Consider the following 22353-nt stretch of genomic DNA (forward strand, 5'->3'; position numbering starts at 1 on the left):
TCTGCATCATCATCTTCAACACCGTAATCATCATCATCATCACCGCCATCATCCTCACAACCGCCATCGTCTGCATCATCATCTTCAACACCGTCATCATCATCATCATCATCCTCACCACCATCAACACCGTCATCATCATCATCATCACCGCCATCATCCTCACAACCATCATTTGCATCATCATCATTAACACCGTCAACATCATCAGCATTTTCCTCATCGCGTCATCGTCATCATCATTGTCATCACCACCATCATCATCATCATCATAACCTTCATCATTATCAGAATTGCCACATCACCGTCCTCATCCTAATCGTGCTGTGTCATACAAAGACCAAGCCGCAGGGCCAAAGAAAGGAAGGATAATCCAATGAAAAAGAGAAATGAGGGAAGGATGTGAAATGGAGGTAAGGAGAAACAGAAGGAAAGGAGCAGATAAAATATTCACAATTCCCTTTTGCTTTTCTAATATATTTTACAGTAAACACTTTTAGGCGCACTTAGTCAGTAAAAACAAAAGCAGGATTTGTCCTGAGCTGAGATTCGCGGAGCTGTTCAGCCCTGGCTGTGAACCCTGTAAACCGCTGGAAGCGTGTCTGCACTTTACTGTCCAGCCCTCCTGACACGCGTGGAGTGGCTCTGGGTGCCAAGGCCATCTCACTTTAGTGCAGCTTTTTCAAAGCCAATTTAAAAGTGGTGTTAGAAGCGGGATGATTAAACGTGTTGTTCTGAATTAATTTTCTGCGTTTGAACACGAACGTTTAATTTGCATCGCCTTTTAAAAGCTCTGCCCAGGTAGAGCTGAATAGCTCTTTGAACAGAAGAGCCCGCGTGTTTCCCCTTTAATGGAATGCTGAGGCTCGACTGAAGGACTGGCTTATTTACTGTTTATACAGAAACTGCTGATTAGTGCTAATTTGTCTCTAATGAATATTTATGAACACTTTTGAACACATTTATGCTGCCTGAAATATTGTTGCATTCACTGATGGAAAGAAAATTCATGATTATGCATTAGTGTTTTTCTCCCTTTCTAGAGGGAAAAAAAATGGCTGATTATCATAGAACATTTTTTTCTCTTTAAAGAGCGCTAATTATTAGGTAATTGCTAACTAACCTCCGCGTCAATCTCACAGTGAGTCGGTTAGTAGCTGTTTGGTACCCTATCATGCGAACACATCCTGGAGCTTTTGCCTGTTGGCACTTCCCAGGGCTAAACGTTTACATCCATTATTAGTAGATACAGGGAGACAGGGAATATGCATTTATGGAATCACATTTTAGAAGTTTCTTTAACGACACAGTGTGCTACACTAACACTACTGATAATGTGCGTTTATTTGCATTATTTACATAACTGCTTATCCCAGGCTTAGTGCAGAGGTACTGAATGTACATTATAACTGAAATATGCAGAGAGATGTAAGAGTCAGTGTTATGCTCAGATTATGTTTATACTGAGAATGAATGGAAATGAGTCCCATTATTAGACAGAAACAAAATCTGCAGTCTTTTATCATTTAATCAAATGTAACTGATTAGAACTGCAGTAATGACTCATACATTTTAAGACCACACCAGTAATGCTCAATGTCTGGCTTTACTGAGCCCTGTGAAAAGGCAGACACCAGTACAGCACAGAGAGAGAGAGAGGGGGAGGAAGAGAGAGGGGGAGGGAGGGAGAGAGAGAGAGAGGGGGAGGAAGAGAGAGGGGGAGGGAGGGAAAGAGGGAGAGGGGGAGGGAGGGAGAGAGAGAGAGAGAGAGGCAAGGAGAGAGAGGGAGATTGGGTATTTTCATCAAACACACACTGAAGATTAGCAACAGGTCTGCTTCAAGTGAAAATGATGAAAGCACCTGCCTTCAGGCAGAGGGGTACAGGCCAGCTCTGCTTAAGAGCAGCCTGGAGCCTGGAGTCTTATAAACACTGCTGTACTGCAGTGCAGCCCGGAGTCCTATAAACACTGCTGTACTGCAGAGCAGCCTGGAGTCTTATAAACACTGCTGTACTGCAGTGCAGCCCGGAGTCTTATAAACACTGCTGTACTGCAGAGCAGCCCGGAGTCTTATAAACACTGCTGTACTGCAGAGCAGCCTGGAGTCTTATAAACACTGCTGTACTGCAGCGCAGCCCGGAGTCTTATAAACACTGCTGTACTGCAGCGCAGCCTGGAGTCTTATAAACACTGCTGTACTGCAGAGCAGCCCGGAGTCTTATAAACACTGCTGTACTGCAGAGCAGCCTGCAGCCTGGAGTCTTATAAACACTGCTGTACTGCAGAGCAGCCTGCAGCCTGGAGTCTTATAAACACTGCTGTACTGCAGTGCAGCCTGGAGTCTTATAAACACTGCTGTACTGCAGAGCAGCCCGGAGTCTTGTGAACACTGTTGTACTGCAGAGCAGCCTGCAGCACGGAGTCTTATAAACACTGCTGTACTGCAGTGCAGCCTGGAGTCTTATAAACACTGCTGTACTGCAGAGCAGCCCGGAGTCTTATAAACACTGCTGTACTGCAGTGCTCCTGGTACTTTCCTCCTCTACGGACCTGTGCCATTTAAGCTCGCTTTGGCTTTGCTGCAGCAACTGCTGATATGTAAATACGTTGATCAACATCAAGCAGATGTCTTTTTTAGTTGCTCAGTCTGTCGGTGTCGATGTTGCTGTATTTCTATGCTCGTACCCTGTCTGTCTGAGTGGTATTCAGTCTAAATATGTCTTTGACTTTGACATGCAAACTCAAGCTTGATGTGTGCGATGACACTGTGTGTGTGTGTCTGTGTTGATGCACTGTGCTGTGTGTGTGTGTGTGTGTGTCTGTGTGTGTGTTGATGCACTGTGTGTGTGTGTGTGTGTGTGTGTCTGTCTGTGTTGATGCACTGTGCTGTGTGTGTGTGTGTCTGTGTATGTGTTGATGCACTGTTCTGTGTGTGTGTGTCTCTGTGTATGTGAGTGTGTATGTGTGTGTCTGTGTTGATGCACTGTGCTGTGTGTGTGTGTGTGTGTGTTGATGCACTGTGTGTGTGTGTGTGTGTGTGTGTGTCTGTGTTGATGCACTGTGCTGTGTGTGTGTGTGTTCTGTGTGTGTGTTGATGCACTGTGTGTGTGTCTCTGCAGCGATGGTGCAGCTGGCAGGTCTGGAACCCAACAGCACGTACGAGGTGTGTGTGGCAGCCGTTAACGGGAAGGGGCAGGGCGAGTTCAGCCGTGCGGAGAGCTTCCAAACGCTGCCCATCCGTGAGTCTCCTTCCTCCTCTTCCTCCTCTTCCTCAGGCCTGTGTGCACACTGCTACCTGAGCGTAACAGTTTGTGCTGTGGCTCTCACCTGTGTGGAGGACGCTACTGTTAGGCTGTGCTGTGGCTCTCACTTGTGTGGAGGACGCTACTGTTAGGCTGTGCTGTAGAACTGTGCACGTGCTGTAGGCTGATTATACTGAAGTTATTACACTGAAATTCATCCCTGACATGCTTAGTGTCTGCTGGTGTAACACTATGTGGTATGAGACTGTAGTGTGTGGTATGAGAATATAGTGTGTGGTATAAGACTGTAGTGTGTGGTATAAGACTGTAGTCGTGTGTAGTATAAGACTGTAGTGTGTGATAGGAGACTGTTGTGTGTGGTATGAGGCTGTAGTGTGTAGTATAAGACTGTAGTGTGTGATATGAGACTGTAGTGTGTGGTATAAGACAGTGAGTGTGTGGTATGAGGCTGTAGAGGTGTGGGAGTGTTGTGTGTTTCTCTGTGTTTCTGACACGTAGTCCACCCCCCACAGGAGAGCCCAGCCCCCCCTTGGTGCAGGGTCAGAGGGGTGTGGGGAAGGCCTACAGGCTGGGCCTGTTCAAGCAGGATGATGGGGGGATGCCCATCCTGGAGTACATCGTCAAATACAAGATGGTGAGTCAAACATGCACACACATGCGCGCACACGCTCACGCATGCACACACATGCACACACACTCACGCATGCACGCACACACGCTCATGCGCACTCACAGGTGTGCGCACACAGAGCACACACACACACACAGCCGCACGCACACACACACACACCCACACCCACAGCCGCACGCACACAGGAGCACACACACACACAAGAGTTGGGGAACAGATCTCTTGTACTTCTTGCCTGGTTTGCTTCCTCATTGAGGCACAGTTGCCATGGTGAAATCATATCAGGGTATATCAAAGTCTGACACTCAGCCAGAGTAGATGTCTATAATAAACTGTTATAAACAGCAATAATGTGTTATTAACAGTATTACACTGTTATAAACAGCAGTAATCTGTTATTAACAGTGTTACACTGTTATAAACAGCAGTAATCTGTTATTAACAGTATAACATTGTTATAAACAGTAATACAATGCAGGGTATAGTGGGCCAGTCCACAGACATTACTAATGGACTGGAGATAAGGGACATGGAGGAAGGCTGTACTGTGCATATAGGCCTCTGTTTTCAACCCAATGATTATTCAAGCTCCATATGATACTGAAGAGCACTAGCTCTATTATTGTAAACATGTGCATGTGCATCCATGCATCTGTTTATATGTAGTGCTATAGTGTGTGTTGATTTGTGCATGAACAGTGTATGTATTTATGTGTGGGTGTGTGTGACTTGCTGAATCTGGTGATTTGTTGAATGGCCTGTGTGTGATTTGTTGAACGCGGCCTGTGTGTGATTTGTTGAATGGCCTGTGTGTGATATGTTGAACACGGCCTGTGTGTGATTTGTTGAACACGGCCTGTGTGTGATTTGTTGAACGCGGCCTGTGTGTGATTTGTTGAATGGCCTGTGTGTGATTTGTTGAACGCCCTGTGTGTGATTTGTTGAACACGGCCTGTGTGTGATTTGTTGAACGCGGCCTGTGTGTGATTTGTTGAACACGGCCTGTGTGTGATTTGTTGAACACGGCCTGTGTGTGATTTGTTGAACGCGGCCTGTGTGTGATTTGTTGAACGCGGCCTGTGTGTGATTTGTTGAACGCGGCCTGTGTGTGATTTGTTGACTGGCCTGTGTGTGATTTGTTGACTGGCCTGTGTGTGATTTGTTGACTGGCCTGTGTGTGATTTGTTGAATGGCCTGTGTGTGATTTGTTGACTGGCCTGTGTGTGATTTGTTGACTGGCCTGTGTGTGATTTGTTGAACACGGCCTGTGTGTGATTGTGACTGCCTGGTGTGATTGTGCCTGTGTGTGATTTGTTGACTGGCCTGTGTGGTGACTTGTTGATGCTGTGTGTGTGTGACTTGTTGACTGGCCTGTGTGTGATTTGTTGACTGGCCTGTGTGTGACTTGTTGACTGGCCTGTGTGTGACTTGTTGACTGGCCTGTGTGTGACTTGTTGACTGGCCTGTGTGTGATTTGTTGACTGGCCTGTGTGTGATTTGTTGACTGGCCTGTGTGTGATTTGTTGAACACGGCCTGTGTGTGACTCTGCAGGAGCGGGAGGAGCGCTGGATGACTAAGCTGGTGTCGGGGCTGAATGACTTTGTGCAGCTGCAGCCCCTGCAGTGGAACGCTCGCTACGAGGTGGAGATCACCGCCCGCAACATCAAGGGCCTGTCCGAGCCCACCTACTACCACTTCACCATGCCCCAGCGACCGGACATCACCGGTACGAGCACCCGCACACCTGTACTTACCTGTCTCAGTTCCACTCTCCCTGTATGTGCACACCTGTACTTACCTGTCTCTGCTCCTCTGCATGTACACACCTGTACCTACCTGTCTCTGCTCCTCTGCATGTGCACACCTGTACTTACCTGTCTCAGCTCCTCTGCATCTACACACCTGTACTTACCTGTCTCAGCTCCTCTGCATGTACAAACCTGTACTTACCTGTCTCAGCTCCTCTGCATGTACACACCTGTACTTACCTGTCTCAGCTCCACTGCATCTACACACCTGTACTTACCTGTCTCAGCTTCTCTGCATCTACACACCTGTCCTTACCTGTCTTAGCTCCACTGCATCTACACACCTGTCCTTACCTGTCTCAGCTCCACTGCATCTACACACCTGTCCTTACCTGTCTCAGTTCCACTCTCTCTGCATGTACACACCTGTCCTTACCTGTCTCAGCTCCACTGCATCTACACACCTGTCCTTACCTGTCTCAGTTCCACTCTCTCTGCATGTACACACCTGTCCTTACCTGTCTCAGCTCCACTGCATCTACTCACCTGTCCTTACCTGTCTCAGCCCCACTCTCCCTGCATGTACACACCTGTTCTTACCTGTCTTAGCTCCACTCTCTCTGCATGTGCACACCTGAAATACCTGTCTCAGCTCCACTGCATCTACACACCTGTACTTACCTGTCTCAGCTCCTCTGCATGTACACACCTGTACTTACCTGTCTCAGCTCCACTGCATCTACACACCTGTCCTTACCTGTCTCAGTTCCACTCTCTCTGCATGTACACACCTGTCCTTACCTGTCTCAGCTCTACTCTCTCTGCATGTGCACACCTGTACTTACCTGTCTCAGCTCAGCACTCCTGGGATTGCCACATCTCCCGCGCAGGTGTGTCACACTGGCATGTGACACGTAGATTTAAGGGCAAAGTATGCTATTGCCGTTAGTTTGTTTGATGTGTGAGCATGTAGAGTGAGCTTAGTGGTGAAACTGTAGTGTTCTCTGATTCCACGGTATGGGCGCTTGTGTGAGCTCATTAATATGCCAGCTTTTTATCACACTAGACCACAGGCTGGTAAAAATCAAACTCGTTTTCAGCTTTTTTCTTATTGGGTACAGAAAGGAAACAGGAGAGATTGATTCTTGGGGAAAGGCCGTTGGCTTTGCAGAAAGTCTGCCTTTTGTCTCCCACTGAAAGGGCTGAATGTGTTTACCCAGCCCCCAGCTTCCACTCGTTTTTGCATTTAAATGAAGTGAGAAAGATAAACCAATAAAGACAAGCCTTCTCGTCCGAGGGGGAAATCGATCAAACGGCATGTGGCCGGCTGTCTCTGCTCCCAGAACCAGGAATTAAAACACAGACGACGTTTTTAATGGGAATACATGGCCAGTGGGTGTTCTGTATGAACACAATGAGAGCCTTGCTTTTATTTAGGCATTAAACCATTTTTAAACATTTTAAGCTCTGGTTCGGCACTTAATGTTTGCAGTGCTCAGTGCGTGCGTGTGAAGCAGACAAGCCTGAACCCTGAATGTCGCGTTCAGTTAGTGGCTGTGGCAGGGAATGGCGGGGTGTGTGGCTGGGCGTGGCAGAGTGTGGCTGGGCGTGGCAGAGTGTGGCTGGGCGTGGCGGAGTTTGGCTGGGCATGGCAGAGTGTGGCTGGGCGTGGCAGAGTGTGGCTGGGCGTGGCAGAGTGTGGCTGGGCATGGCAGAGTGTGGCTGGGCGTGGCAGAGTGTGGCTGGGCGTGGCAGAGTTTGGCCGGGCGTGGCAGAGTGTGGCTGGGCGTGGCAGAGTTTGGCCGGGCGTGGCAGAGTGTGGCTGGGGCGTGGCAGAGTGTGGCCGGGCGTGGCAGAGTTGGCCGGGCGTGGCAGAGTTGGCGGGCTGGCAGAGTGTGGCTGGGCGTGGCAGAGTGTGGCCCAGGCGTGGCAGAGTGTGGCTCGGCGTGGTAGAGTGTGGCTGGGCGTGGCAGAGTGTGGCTCGGCGTGGTAGAGTGTGGCACGGCGTGGCAGAGTGTGGCCGGGCGTGGCAGAGTGTGGCCGGGCGTGGCAGTTTGGCCGGGCGTGGCAGAGTTTGGCTGGGCGTGGCAGAGTGTGGCCCAGGCGTGGCAGAGTGTGGCTGGGCGTGGCAGAGTGTGGCCAGGCGTGGCAGAGTGTGGCTGGGCGTGGCAGAGTGTGGCCCAGGCGTGGCAGAGTGTGGCCGGGCGTGGCAGAGTGTGGCCCAGGCGTGGCAGAGTGTGGCTGGGCGTGGCAGAGTGTGGCCCAGGCGTGGCAGAGTGTGGCTGGGCGTGGCAGAGTGTGGCCCAGGCGTGGCAGAGTGTGGCTGGGCGTGGCAGAGTGTGGCCCAGGCGTGGCAGAGTGTGGCTGGGCGTGGCAGAGTGTGGCCCAGGCGTGGCAGAGTGTGGCCGGGCGTGGCAGAGTGTGGCCGGGCGTGGCAGAGTGTGGCCGGGCGTGGCAGAGTGTGGCCCGGGCGTGGCAGAGTGTGGCCCGGGCGTGGCAGAGTTTGGCCGGGCATGGCAGAGCTTGGCCGGGCGTGACCTCGCCCTCTCTCCCGTCCCAGCAGACTCGGTGTTGAGCGGGCTGGGGCTGGGCGCGGTGGTGGCGCTGGGCGTGGCCGCGCTCCTGCTCCTGCTGGTGGGCGTGGACGTGTGCTGCTTCTTCCTCCGCCGCTGCGGCGTGCTCATGTGCATCACCAGGAAGCTCCGGGGCAAGAAGAGCGCCACCTGCAGCAAGAGCAAAGAACTGGAGGAGGGAAAAGCCGCTTACCTGTGAGTGTCTCCAAGCCAGCCTCAACCTGCGCACACTCAACCCCAACCTTCAACCACTCAACCCCAAACTGCACCCTCTCACCCCACAACCTACACCACTCATCTCCAACCTACAGCCACTCACCTGCAAACCTGCAACCACTCACCCCCAACCTGCAACCACTCACCCCCAACCTACAGCCACTCAGCCCCAACCTTCAACCACTCACCCCACAACCTACACCACTCATCTCCAACCTACAGCCACTCACCCGCAAACCTGCAACCACTCACCCCCAACCTACACCCTCTCACCCCACAACCTACACCACTCATCTCCAACCTACACCCACTCACCCGCAAACCTGCAACCACTCAGCCTCAACCTTCAACCACTCAACCCCAAACTGCAACCACTCACTCCAGCTTCAACCTACACCCACTCACCCCTAACCTGCACTCACTCACCCCCAAACTACTATAGCTCTACCTCCACCTCCTTCTCCATCTAGCTATCCTTCTTTATTCATAAATGTTTTTATAAATGTGTTGTGTGTGTGTGTTTTCCCTGTTTTCCATTGACCCTCATCCAGCCTCAGACTGCTTCATCAGTGCTGTGACTGTAGGATCAGGGAAGAGATTCATGCGACCCTGTAATCAGTACTGTTGGGTACAGCCTGCTTATAGAGCCCTACTCTTTAATCAGTAATGCTGGGATAGGGTCCCAGGCCCTGGTTTTGTGGGATAGCTCAGTACATATATGATCTTCCCCTCAATGCCCCTCTTACCCCTACCACTGCTTATACAGGGACTGAAAATTAGTTAATTCCAGGCAATTTGCCTTCAATCTCTTATATCTGCACTGTGGGTTTTTTGTATGGTTGTGCTGAGGTTCTCTAGCTGTGCTGTATGGCTGCAACTGTGCTGTATGGGTCTAACTGTGCTGAGGTTCTCCAGCTGTGTTGAGGTTCTCTAGCTCTGCTGTATGGCTCTAACTGCTGAGGTTCTCTAGCTGTGCTGTATGGCTATAACTGTGCTGAGGTTCTCTAGCTGTGCTGTATGGCTCTAACTGTGCTGAGGTTCTCTGGCTGTGCTGTATGGCTGTATCTGTGCTTGGAGTGTTTAACTGTGCAGAGCTGTAGCTGTGCAGAGCTGTGTGGGTCTTTGATGGCTGCGCTGTGTCGCTGTGTGTGAGCAGGAGCACTGGGTCCAAGGAGCCCATTGTTGAGATGCGAACAGAAGAAGAGAGGATAGCTCACACGGATGATGGGAGCCCAATGAATGAGCCCAATGAGACCACACCCCTTACAGAGCCAGAGTAAGCCACGCCTCCAAGCATTGCAGCGTCTGCAAGAGAGGGGAGGGGCTAAGGGCAGTGTTTGGTAGAGAGGGGAGGGGCTACGGGCAGTGTTTGGAAGAGAGGGGAGGGGCTAAGGGCAGTGTTTGGTAGAGAGGGGAGGGGCTAAAGGCAGTGTTTGGTAGAGAGGGGAGGGGCTAAGGGCAGTGTTTGGAAGAGAGGGGAGGGGCTAAGGGCAGTGTTTGGTAGAGAGGGGAGGGGCTAAGGGCTGTAGTGTTTGGGGCTATTGACACTGGTATTTTCATATCCATCAAAAACGCACCTACACACACGTACACATACATACGCACACCCACACTCACACAAACACATGCCCCCACACACACACACACACACACACTGAAGGGATTATAGCACAGAAGAGTTTTGTGGTCCAGGTAGGGCTGGACTGATGAGAACCTGAGCTAAGCAATGCCCTGCAGCCCAGCCGTCCTGGAGAGAGGAGACTTCCCTGTGCTGCAATTCAGACAGGAAACTGCAAGCAAAGATCATTCCTCCCACTCAGTCTGTACTCTTCACTTCATTACCGCGTCAGCATCTCCACCAGTTGTCTCGTCCAATAAATGTCAACACAGATCTGTGGTTCGGCCCACGCCCTGTCGCCACGGCGACCGCAGGGCGAGTAAAGACGCGCAGAAGCGTTGGTGGCGGGCGGGGCCTCCACTTCCTGAAACGAGCTTTGTTTTGGCAGGAAGTTGCCACTGAAGGAGGAGAACGGGAAGGAGGCCCTGCCGACGGTCGCCACGGAGATCCGGGTGCGGGGCGACGGCGGCGGCGGCGGCGAGCTCCTGGAGGACCGGTGCGCGTAAAGGAGGCGGGCCCTGCCCCAGGCCACGCCCCCGGCCACACACCCCTCCCCTACGGACGCTCAGAGCATAGAGGGGCCCCCGACACCCACAGTGCTGAACACAGACAGCCCAAACCCTGCGACTGAGTGTACATACGGCTGCGGACTCTCCCGCCATCTTACTGCGGGGAGACGCCCGCCATCCTTCCCGTGACTCGGGTCACTTCAGTGGGATCGTTTTTGTTCCGTTTAAGGTGTTGCTGTTTCCGTTCCGTTTGCTGTTCTGAACGCTCACACCCACTCTCCCCAGCAGGAAAAGCCATCTCAGTCCTCTTCCCTGAGCCCGGAAGTCTGTGGACAGCCCCATGTGCCCAGTCGCACTCTTCATTCACACCCTGGGGCAGTGTGCTACGCACTGGGCCCCATTCATACTGCTGAGTGTGAGTATATATGCTGCAGTCATGTCATGATATGTGTGTGTGCACTGCAGTCATGTCATGACATTTCAGTGTGTGCACTATGGTAATGCTAATGAATATAGGCACATGAAATCAGGTGCTGGGCTGGGTGTGCATCATGAACAGTTCAGTAAAGCACACGCACCAAAACTCAATATACACCTGTATTCAACAATGTTTCGATCCTCTGTTGATCTTTGTCAGGTAAAACTTTGGAAAAAACATTGAAAGTTTTACCTGACAAAGATTCACATAGGATTGAAGAAGTGTTGAATAAAGGTGTATATTGAGTTTTCAGTGTGTGTGGTTTTATTGGATTATTCAGTGTGTGTGTCATAGTCATGACTTGACATATAAGTGTGCATAATATTCTGTAATGCAATGACATGTGCGTGTGTATGCTATACATGTCATGACTTGTGACTGCACATTATGGAGATGTTGTGATGTGAATTTACTATATAGTGATGTCATGACATGGGAGTATATATGATGGAGTTTTATCATGATGTGATGATATGTAGGCTGTTTTGATTTCTTGATATGACACACAAGATGGTGCTACCATACACCATAGTAATATTGTGATGTTTGATTGTGAATTCTGAAATTATGAGATTTGTGTATGCTACATTGATCTCATGATGTGAAACTGTATATTCTGTAATTAAAATAATATATGGGAGTGTGTATGCTGTATTGATATCACCACATGCCAGTGTGTATGCAGTAGTGATATCATTACATGCTATTTTGTACAGTATATTGTAGTGATATCATGACATGCCAGTGTGTAGGCTATATTGATATCATGATGTGTCAGTATGTACGCAGTAGTGATATTGTTACATGCTATTATGTACAGTACATTGTAGTGCTATCATGACACGGCAGTGTGTGGGCTTTATTGATATCATGACATGGCAGTGTGTAGGCTGAATTGATATCATGACATGCCAGTGTGTAGGCTGTAGTGATATCATTACAAGCCAGTATGTATGAAGTAATGATATCATTGCATGCTATTGTGTACAGTACATTGTAGTGTTATCATGACATATGCAGTGTGTAGGCTGTAGTGATATCATGACATGGCAGTGTGTAGACTGTAGTAATATAGTGACATGGCAATATGTAGTCTGTATTGATATCATGACATGCCAGTGTGTAGGCTGCAGTGATATCATGACATGGCACTGTGTAGGCTGTATTGATATCATGACATGGCAGCATGTAGTCTGTATTGATATTATGACATACCAGCGTGTAGTCTGTATTGATATCATGACATGCCAATGTGTAGGCTGCAGTGATATCATGACATGGCACTGTGTAGGCTGTATTGATATCATGACATGGCAGTGTGTAGCCTGCATTGATATCATGACATGCCAGCATGTAGTCTGTATTAATATCATGATGTGCCAGTATGTAGGCTGCAGTGATATCATGACATGGCACTGTGTAGGATGTATTGATATCATGACATTGCACTGTGTAGGCTGTATTGATATCATGACATGCCAGTGTGTAGGCTGTAGTGATATCATGACATTGCACTGTGTAGGCTGTATTGATATCATGACACGCCAGTGTATAGCCTGTAGTGATATCATGACATGCCAGTGTGTATGCAGTAGTGGTTAATCTGAAGTTGTGATGTTTCTCTGGATGTGATGATGTGATGGAGCATTGCAGTGCGTTGTCCATTATACCTGAGCTCAGCAGTGTCTCTTTGCCTATGTGTGAATGCTCATTCATCTCACTGCATAGCATAGTGTGTAAATTTGACCAGAATCATTTAATTTTGTGGCTTCAGATTCCTTTGCCTGTGTATATATGTAAAATAGTTTTTAAATGATAAAAATACTCTAACCAGGAAGCAGTTCAACGAAACTGATGCTAAGAGTTCAAAGGTCGTTCTAAAGGGGCTGTTCTTCCTCCCCAAATCCAACTGTATTTCAGAATATGCTGTACTTCACTATGTTCTCCCTGGAAAACTCACCAAATACACTGAGTGTATTTTAAAGAATATAAACTAACATATTCATATTAACATCAATATTACCAAAAGCTCAAAAAGCGTTGGAGCAGACAGTGGGAATATGAAGCACCAAAAGCAGATTGTGTAATATTTTGCCCTGGTAGGCATATAGGGACGCTGGCTTGTATCTGGAGAGATGTAGTTGGGTCTCTACAAGAGACAGCTCTGCCGTTGGGCTCTTGAGCTGGGCCCTTAACCCAAACAACTGCTCCAGGGGCTTTACCCCTGTTCTCTCAGGCCTTTATCCCAATGCATCCATGAAAAAGAGAAAATAAGGAATTAAATAAATAAATAGAAAAACACACTCAAAACAAAAAGTGTTAAATCATCAGCACCTTGGCAGCATAATTATTTTTTAGTCCTTTATTTGTGTCTCAGTGCTGAGGATTTTCAGTAATCTGTCAGAAGCCAACACACTGCGCAGGTGAATTTATTTCGTTTGTTGCTTGAGCGCGGATTGGTCAGTTCCGTTCTGTGAAGGCGTGGTCTGGATTAGCAATGCACCAAGAAGACTCCTGATTGGTCACAAGGATGTCTGCTTCATCCGGATCCCACAGACAGACGGCTGTGGAAGATGCAGATCCTCCTGATTCTACGCTCTCCCCAAACACAGAGAGGCAGAAGAGGCAGCTGAAGCATCTGCATAAATTCCCAGAATCCCGTTGGGCAGAGGAGTCGGCGAAGGCTTTGGATGGGAAATGGGGACTGCAGTTTGGCAGCTGTGATGTTTGTACTTTATTTATGTGTTATTTATGGTCCCAGTCTTTGCCACCCCCCCAGGAAGAAAGGGGTTTTTTGTGTGTTCCATCCAGGCCAGGGTTGGAGCGCCGCCCTCCACACACACACACAAACCCCAGGGAAGGAGAAATCACCTTCTGTAATTTCCCCATGTAAATAAAAGAGTGCAGATATAAACTTGCTTGTAATGGCTGCGTGGATGTGTCTTTATCTCTCTCTCTCTCTCTCTCTGCTGGTCCAGGGTGCTTTTATTTGTGGGCAACGGTCTCTTCCTTCCTGCATGGCTGCGGCTAAGCAGCGCAGTGTTAGGTTAGCGCAGCGGCTAAGCAGCGCGGTGCTAGGTTAGCACAGCGGCTAAGCAGCGTGGTGCTAGGTTAGCGCAGCGGCTAAGCAGCGCGGTGCTAGGTTAGCACAGCGGCTAAGCAGCACGGTGCTAGGTTAGCGCAGCGGCTAAGCAGTGCGGTGCTAGGTTAGCGCAGCGGCTAAGCAGCGCGGTGCTAGGTTAGCGCAGCGGCTAAGCAGTGCGGTGCTAGGTTAGCACAGCGGCTAAGCAGCGCGGTGCTAGGTTAGCGCAGCGGCTGTTACAGATATACAGCACCGTTTCATACTGAGTCACTGATAGCTCTGATCTAAAGCCAGACACAGCGTTCAGAACAGCGCAGGTGGCCAGAGAGTAAGAGGCACGGATTAGTAAACAGAATCAGACCGTCAGTTCAGCGGCTTTTCCAGGGCGAGATTCGGGTCTCCCCTCTGCTAGCTTGATTGACAGCTGGTATCTGTTTCCTCTGTGCTGCCAAGCTAAGTGCCCTTTTTGAACTCAAAATGCATGTGGGATGGAACAAGAGAAACTATGAAAAAATGTGTGAACTAAGACCAATTGCGTTCCCTTGGTGATTGGCTTAAATCTCTGCTCGTGGTTTTACTCCTGCAGAAACGTCTCCTGTCCCGTTTTAGGCTTCCAGGCCTGGTGGGCTGAAAGGCTTTTGTTTCTGCGCTGATTCTTCCCGCCTTACGTAATGGAGATACACAAACAGGGAGTCACTGGATCTGGAGCGAACCCTGAAGCAAACGCCGGCATAGTCATCGCACGCAGCTCACAGCCAGCCCCCACCTCCGCTCTCTCCCGTAGAGCCCAAGAAGGATTTCATTCAGCATTAATGCTGAGCACCAGAATTGGTGCTTTGCCAGAATTTGTAAAACCGCTTGGCGTAGAAGTGCAGGATGTTTATGCCTGTGGCCAGTAATTCCTGGGTATTGCCCTGGTGAAGCTGCAGAGAATATCCACAACACAGTCACTGTATTGGGTAGACACACCCTATGTGGTTAAAGCACAAGAGCCAGAGATATGCAGGGTTACAATGCTATACGAGCACAGACACATACACACACACACAGACACAGACACACAGACACACACACAGACACACACACAGACACACACACACAGACACACACACACACACACACACCACACACACAGACACACACACACACACAGACACAGACACACAGCGACACACACACGACACAACCACAGACCAGACACACACACACATAAGACACACGACACACACACACACACACGACACAGACACAGTACACACACACAAGACACAGACACACCACAGCACACACACCAGGACACACTACACACACACAGACACAGACACACAGACACACACACAGACACACACACAGACAGACACACACACACAGACAGACACACAGACACACACACACACACACACACACAGACACACACACACACACACGCACACACACACACACACACACAGACACACACACACACACACACACACACACACACAGACACACACACACAGACAGACACAGACACACACACACAGACACACACACACACACACAGACACACACAGACACACACACACACACACACGCACACGCACACACACACACACGTTTGCGCGCGCGTGCGTGCGTGTGTGTTCCTGGAACAGCAGCCCAGGTTCTGTCAGGCCATTGGTGGCCTTTGCGCATGTTGCATTATTAATTGAGGCGAAGTTATTTGGCTGAACGAGTCGTTTAGTTCTGGATCACTACTAATCACGATCCGTTAAACGCGCATCGACTTTCCAATAAAACACATAAAGAGCTTCATCGGCAGCAGGTGGACGAATGGCGTTCTGCTTGGGCACGGAGTCCGAATCAGAGTTCTTCTGTTTAACCATCAAAGGGCCGCAAAGAGAGCGTGACTCACTGCTCCTCGATGACTAACCTCACCGCAAGGGAGTGCCATGATTAATAATCAATTGTTTACATTTGCAATTACCGCTTTGAAGAGACACCCGGTTTATCTGGTTAACGGGAATCTCGAAAATCTTCAAATATCCCCGCAAGAGGGTAGCTTCATCTGTGAAAGGGACAGCTGACTCATAATCCTGTGCGTAGATCTCATGTGATCAGTCACAAGTTTCTTGGCGCTGAAGAAAAAAGTTTTTTTTTTTTTCCCGGAAGAGCGGCACCATCTGAGGCGTTAGCGGGGGTTCCGTTGTCCTCGCGGGGTAACGCAGTCTCATATCCTGTGTGCCCGGGAGTCATCCTCTGGGTGCTGTTTTAAAGGCTGGACTCTGCTTCGGCATCATTAAGGGAACGTTCCGTTCACAAGCGCGGCAAACGCGCTTTTCCGGGACTTCTCTGGCTGTGCGGACGTGACTCGTTCTCACAGCCGCGTAGCTCCTGAGCTGTTTCTCACTTAACTGTCTTTTCCAGAGGCCTGCCAGCCACGCGGGCTGAGTGCATTTTATACAAGGAGGCATAATCGCGGGATGACTGCTCTAGCACCATCCACATTTAACACACTTAGGGCTGCATATAGACTGCTATTACGAGACAGACTCCTGTAATGTGCTGTTTAATATGAGCCTCGTACTGCTTGATGGATAGCTAGCTAAGTGCGTGCCATTTAGCGTGAGGCTAGCGTACGTAAATAGCGCTAAGAATATGAATTAGCGGCTATGAATAAAAAATGGATTTTAAATCAGCTCTCGGTGCCGCCGCGTGGAACACGGCGCTTTGATTTAGCGAACGCGACGCAGCGCGCCACACTGAGCCATTTCTATGTTTCAGCAGTGGGACGATCAATAGTGAAAGAAGAGGTGAAAATTCAGGGCCGAAAATAAATATTGCATTTTTTAACCCTGATGAGGGCGTCCCATAGCCATCGGATATGATTTCAGACAATTCTATAAACTGAACAATAAATCAATATATGCGTTCAATAAATAGTGATGTTATGCTTTAATTAGATACGAGCTGAGTTTCTCTTTCACAGTTGGCGTTGTATTTATTGGATTCTAATTGTAGGCTATCCTTCATTTGAACGCGCTTGTTGTCTCTGATTTGCGTATCAGAAACCTGAGGATGAGTCAGAGCAAGTGTGCTGTTACTTGTTTGGAGAGAGAGAGCAGCAGCAGCAGAACTGGGAGAAGTTTCACTGCCACTGCAGTACTGCCTTGCTGTACCACACACAGGCACACACACATACAGACACGCTCTCTCTCTCGCATACACACACATGCACACACACACACACACACACACAGACACACAGACACACACACACAGACACACACACACACAGACAGACACAGACACACAGACACACACACACACACACACACACACACACACACGTTTGCGCGCGCGTGCGTGCGTGTGTGTTCCTGGAACAGCAGCCCAGGTTCTGTCAGGCCACTGGTGGCCTTTGAACACGTTGCATTATTAATTGAGGCGAAGTTATTTGGCTGAACGAGTCGTTTAGTTCTGGATCACTACTAATCACGATCCGTTAAACGCGCATCGACTTTCCAATAAAACACATAAAGAGCTTCATCGGCAGCAGGTGGACGAATGGGGTTCTGCTTGGGCACGGAGTCCGAATCAGAGTTCTTCTGTTTAACCATCAAAGGGCCGCAAAGACAGCGTGACTCACTGCTCCTCGGTGACTAACCTCACCGCAAGGGACTTCCATGATTAATAATCAATTGTTTACATTTGTAATCACCGCTTTGAAGAGACACCCGGTTTATCTGGTTAACGGCAATCTCGAAAATCTTCAAATATCCCCGCAAGAGGGTAGCTTTATCTGTGAAGGAGACAGCTGACTCATAATCCTGTGCGTAGATCTCATGTGATCAGTCACAAGTTTCTTGGCGCTGTAGAAAAAAGTTTTTTTTTTTTCCGGAAGAGCGGCACCATCTGAGGCGTTAGCGGGGGTTCCGTTGTCGTCGCGGGTAACGCAGTCTCGTATCCCGCGTGCCCGGGAGTCCTCCTCTGGGTGCTGTTTTAAAGGCTCGACTCTGCTTCGGCATCATTAAGGGAACGTTCCGTTCACAAGCGCGGCAAACGCGCTTTTCCGGGACTTCTCTGGCTGTGCGGACGTGGCTCATTCTCACGGCCGCGTAGCTCCTGAGCTGTTTCTCACTTAACTGTCTTTTCCAGAGGCCTGCCAGCCACACGGGCTGAGTGCATTTTATACAAGGAGGCATAATCGCGGGATGACTGCTCTAGCACCATCCACATTTAACACGCTTAGGGCTGCATATAGACTGCTATTACGAGACAGACTCCTGTAATGTGCTGTTTAATATGAGCCTCGTACTGCTTGATGGATAGCTAGCTAAGTGCATGCCATTTAGCGTGAAGCTAGCGTACGTAAATAGCGCTAAGAATATGAATTAGCGGCTATGAATAAAAAATGGATTTTAAATCAGCTCTCGGTGCCGCCGCGTGGAACACGTGCTTTGATTTAGCGAACGCGACGCGGAGCGCCACACTGAGCCATTTCAGCGCTGAAAATAAATAGCATTTTTTAACCCTGATGAGGGTGTCCCATAGCCATTGGATATGATTTCAGACAATTCTATAAACTGATCAATAAATCAATATATGCGTTCAATAAATAGTGATGTTATGCTTTAATTAGATACGAGCTGAGTTTCTCTTTCACAGTTGGCGTTGTATTTATTGGATTCTAATTGTAGGCTATCCTTCATTTGAACACGCTTGTTGTCTCTGATTTGCGTATCAGAAACCTGAGGATGAGTCAGAGCAAGTGTGCTGTTAATTGTTTGGAGAGAGAGAGCAGCAGCAGCAGAACTGGTAGAAGTTTCACTGCCACTGCAGTACTGCCTTGCTGTACCACACACACGCACACACACACACACTATCTCTCTCTCTCACACACTTTCACTCTCTCTCTCTCTCTCTCACACACACGCACACACATGCACACACACACACACGCTCTCTCTCTCTCACACACACACGCAGACACACACACAGTTGTATTAAGAACTTTTTTCATGTGGAAGACCAAATGTTCCTCCAGACCGTCCCACAAACCTCTGCTCTCTCTGCTCCCAGACTGAGTCAGCCACACAGAGCCTTTATGGTAACCAGATGCTCAGCTCCTATTGTCCTAATGCACTTTCTCCTGGTCCTGGAGAATTGCTTTATTTTCTTGTTGCTCAGCACTTCATAAATGAATTAAACATAATTTATCATGATGAGTGAGCGCTTATTGTCTGGTCCTGAGGGGACTGGGAAGAAGAGCAGCTGTTCTGCACAGCTGAGGTGTTGAGCTCAGAATGGAGCACTTCCTCTTTGCTTCTGTTGTGTTTCTCAGGTCTGACAAGTTCACTAAAGAGCCCCCTGAGCAGCACAGACGCACCATCCATCCTGCTCACAGCGGGGGGGCGGGGGGGCGGGGGGGGGGTGCTGCGGGTGCAGTCTGTCTCTCTCTAATTCTGTGTGAATAAAGCGCTTATGAGCCTTCAACCATCAGTCCACTGTGAGGGACACGGGAAAAGAGGGGGGCGAACGAGTGGAGTGGGAGAACGAGTCGATGATCGTCACCGAACAGCTTTTGTGTTCAAACCTGAGCACTTTCTCAGAGTTTCTCCTGGGGGGGGGGGGATGTGGGGGTTCCGGTGTCACAGGTTTGGTTCAGTACTCAGCCGCAGGGCTACAGAGGTCAGGTGATAATCCCTCTGTACTCTGGGGAGGTGGAGGTAGGCCGTTTGGCCCGACCGATCTTCTGGCCTGTTTTTGCTGTGTTTGTGAGGTCTCGCCCAAAGGCTCAGTGTTCGGAGACTGTGGGATCATTCTCACGAATCTCGTTCCTCCACAGTTTCTGTTTCCTGAACTGTAAAGAGGGAGCAGAAGCAGAACTGAGGTCCAGAGGCATATTTAGGCAGGACGGGTGCAGGGGCACATTTAGGCAGGACGGGTGCAGGGGCTCATTTAGACAGGATGGGTGCAGGGGCATATTTAGGCAGGACGGGTGCAGGGGCTCATTTAGACAGGACGGGTACAGGGGATCATTTAGAGAGGACGGGTGCAGGGGCATATTTAGGCAGGACGGGTAAAGAGGCCCATTTAGACAGGATGGGTGCAGGAGCGTATTTAGAAAGGACAGCTGCAGTGTTTGGTTCTGTGTGCTCTATTATCACAGCCATTGGAGAGGCCTTGTTTCTATGCAATCTCAGTGTTGCTTTATTTTCAGTTCAAAATATTTTTGAGTATTTTTTTTTGTTTTGCTATCTTCCCCCCGGGAGGGGAATATATCGCCACTCTTTCTCCCCCTCTTTCTTCCTTCCTCGATCTGGCCCTGTGCCACATTGTGATCCCCAGAAAATGCCATCATCCAAATATTTACCAGATTCTCTAGTGCACAGCAGAAGCCATGTCTGCATGCAGAAATCTTTGGGTTTGATGAAAGGGTTTTTTTTTTCTTTTTCAAATTTTTGTTTTTAATTTGAATTTCATGGATCACTGGTATATTGGGGCGAAGCAAGCATCGCAGGTTTAAGACCCAGGACCGTGAAACGACATTACAAACAGAACAGCTGCACCTTACTGCACAAAACTGCCGCACTTTTTCCAGTTCTCATGCAATGCTGTGGTGTAGAAATATGCTGCTATATTTGTTGTAATATATATATTTTCCTGGGGTTGTTGTTTTTTTATTTGTTAAATCTGTCCTTAAAAAGAGTGATATTTCTTTTAATGCTGATTCCAGAAGCAGTGCATTAAATCAGAAGTGGGCCTGAGTACGGGTTACTTTAGATAATTTTAAAATGTCGAGAAAAACATGAAATCCGAAATTCAGACATTAGGCAAGCAAATGGATTTTAAAATGAGCTGGAAAGAATCCTTTCTATGGCTTGTCTGTGCATATATTTGCTGGTTTAATTGTTTTAACTGCATTTATATTCAATTCTGATTGTGTGGGCTAAGTATCTTCAAAATGGTGTCAGCCAATGCAGTTCTAAATGAGGTTCTTATTAGCATGATTCAAATGTATAATGGTAACTCTGGATAATAGAGGCCTCTCTAGTCAAAGAGATCAGTTTCTACGATGTAGGAGTTGCTGCCTAATTGTGTTAAGTGGACTATTTCCAAATAAATGACAAAAACAAGTTAAACTCGGAAGGCAATTTCCATAAAAATGAGTCAATCAGGACGGTAATGAATATTCAGCTCTGAGAGGAACACTCCCCCACCCCTGCGCGGAGTGGGGAAGAGCCTCTTTGCGCTTAATTACCGGGAAGAACATCTCTAACAAAGCGCAATTGAGTGGAAGACAATAGCCAATGCTCACAGCTGGCTCACTGGAGTTCATTAATGCTGATATCAAACAGCGTTCAGCACAGTGCGATCGAAGCAACACGCGTTATATTTTAATAGAGGGATATCATTATTCATATTTGAGCTCTGCATGTTTCCTGAACTGAAGATATTTTCATTTTTGGACAACTGATGTATTCAGATGACATATAATTAATAGATATTTTTATCTTAATTAGATAAATTAACATATAAATAATAGATAATTAACGAATATGCAATGAAATTATTTTGAGAGCTTAATGGATCTGCCTTAGGTACATCTGTGCATGCTTCAACGTGCACTAACCAATCAAACCGGTATCATGATATATCTCCTTTACTTAAATGGGAGAAATGTCACAAACTTACTTACCCACACATGGACGCAAACTCACTCACACACACAAAAACTCACTTACACATGCACGCAGACTCACTCACACACATACACACAAACTCACTCACACATGCACACAAACTCACTCACACACTCACACACACATATACATGTTCATACACATACACAAGAGGAGGAGAGTAACAGGGTATGAAGGGGGTATAAAGAGGGTATAAAGCGTTTTCTGTGCGATGTCTGTATCAAATGTCTGTGCCAGTGAGTGAGTGAGTCAGTGTAACTGCCTATCTGTGTTTAAAAATGAATGAAATCAGCCAGCTGTGAGCTTCTAACAAGGTACAGGCATCCTGGGGCAGAGACAACTCATTAATCTTGTGCTGACATTTATGGATAATAACACTACAGCGGGTAATCCTGCTAATGAATATGCACAGGCATTAATGTGGAGGGGAGCGTGATTAAAATGTGTAATTCTGTCACAGCCTCACGTGATTGACCTCTCCGAGAGCTATCACAGGCACAGGTGTGGTTACCTGGATACAGCCTCCCTGTCGCTACGCAAAGGGGGAGT

General features: G+C 48.4%; 1 protein-coding gene across 4 annotated transcripts in view; it reads left to right on the forward strand.

Moving 5' to 3' along the window:
• The window catches only part of LOC135251867 (neural cell adhesion molecule 2-like), a 91528-nt gene extending 77742 nt beyond the window's left edge, over nucleotides 1-13786 (forward strand). For 2 of the 4 annotated variants that reach the window (XM_064329712.1, XM_064329715.1), the window contains 6 exons: nucleotides 3120-3239; nucleotides 3776-3897; nucleotides 5447-5621; nucleotides 8204-8411; nucleotides 9589-9708; nucleotides 10439-13786. In XM_064329712.1, the coding sequence (XP_064185782.1) occupies nucleotides 3120-3239; nucleotides 3776-3897; nucleotides 5447-5621; nucleotides 8204-8411; nucleotides 9589-9708; nucleotides 10439-10556 (863 nt within the window). In that variant the 3' untranslated portion in view covers nucleotides 10557-13786. The remainder of the gene's footprint in view (nucleotides 1-3119; nucleotides 3240-3775; nucleotides 3898-5446; nucleotides 5622-8203; nucleotides 8412-9588; nucleotides 9709-10438) is intronic. The other 2 variants (XM_064329713.1, XM_064329714.1) reach the window with 2 other exon arrangements.
• The last annotated feature ends 8567 nt before the right edge of the window (nucleotides 13787-22353 follow it).

This window comes from Anguilla rostrata, chromosome 3, assembly GCF_018555375.3.
Source record: "Anguilla rostrata isolate EN2019 chromosome 3, ASM1855537v3, whole genome shotgun sequence".
Taxonomy (NCBI): Eukaryota; Metazoa; Chordata; class Actinopteri; order Anguilliformes; family Anguillidae; genus Anguilla; species Anguilla rostrata.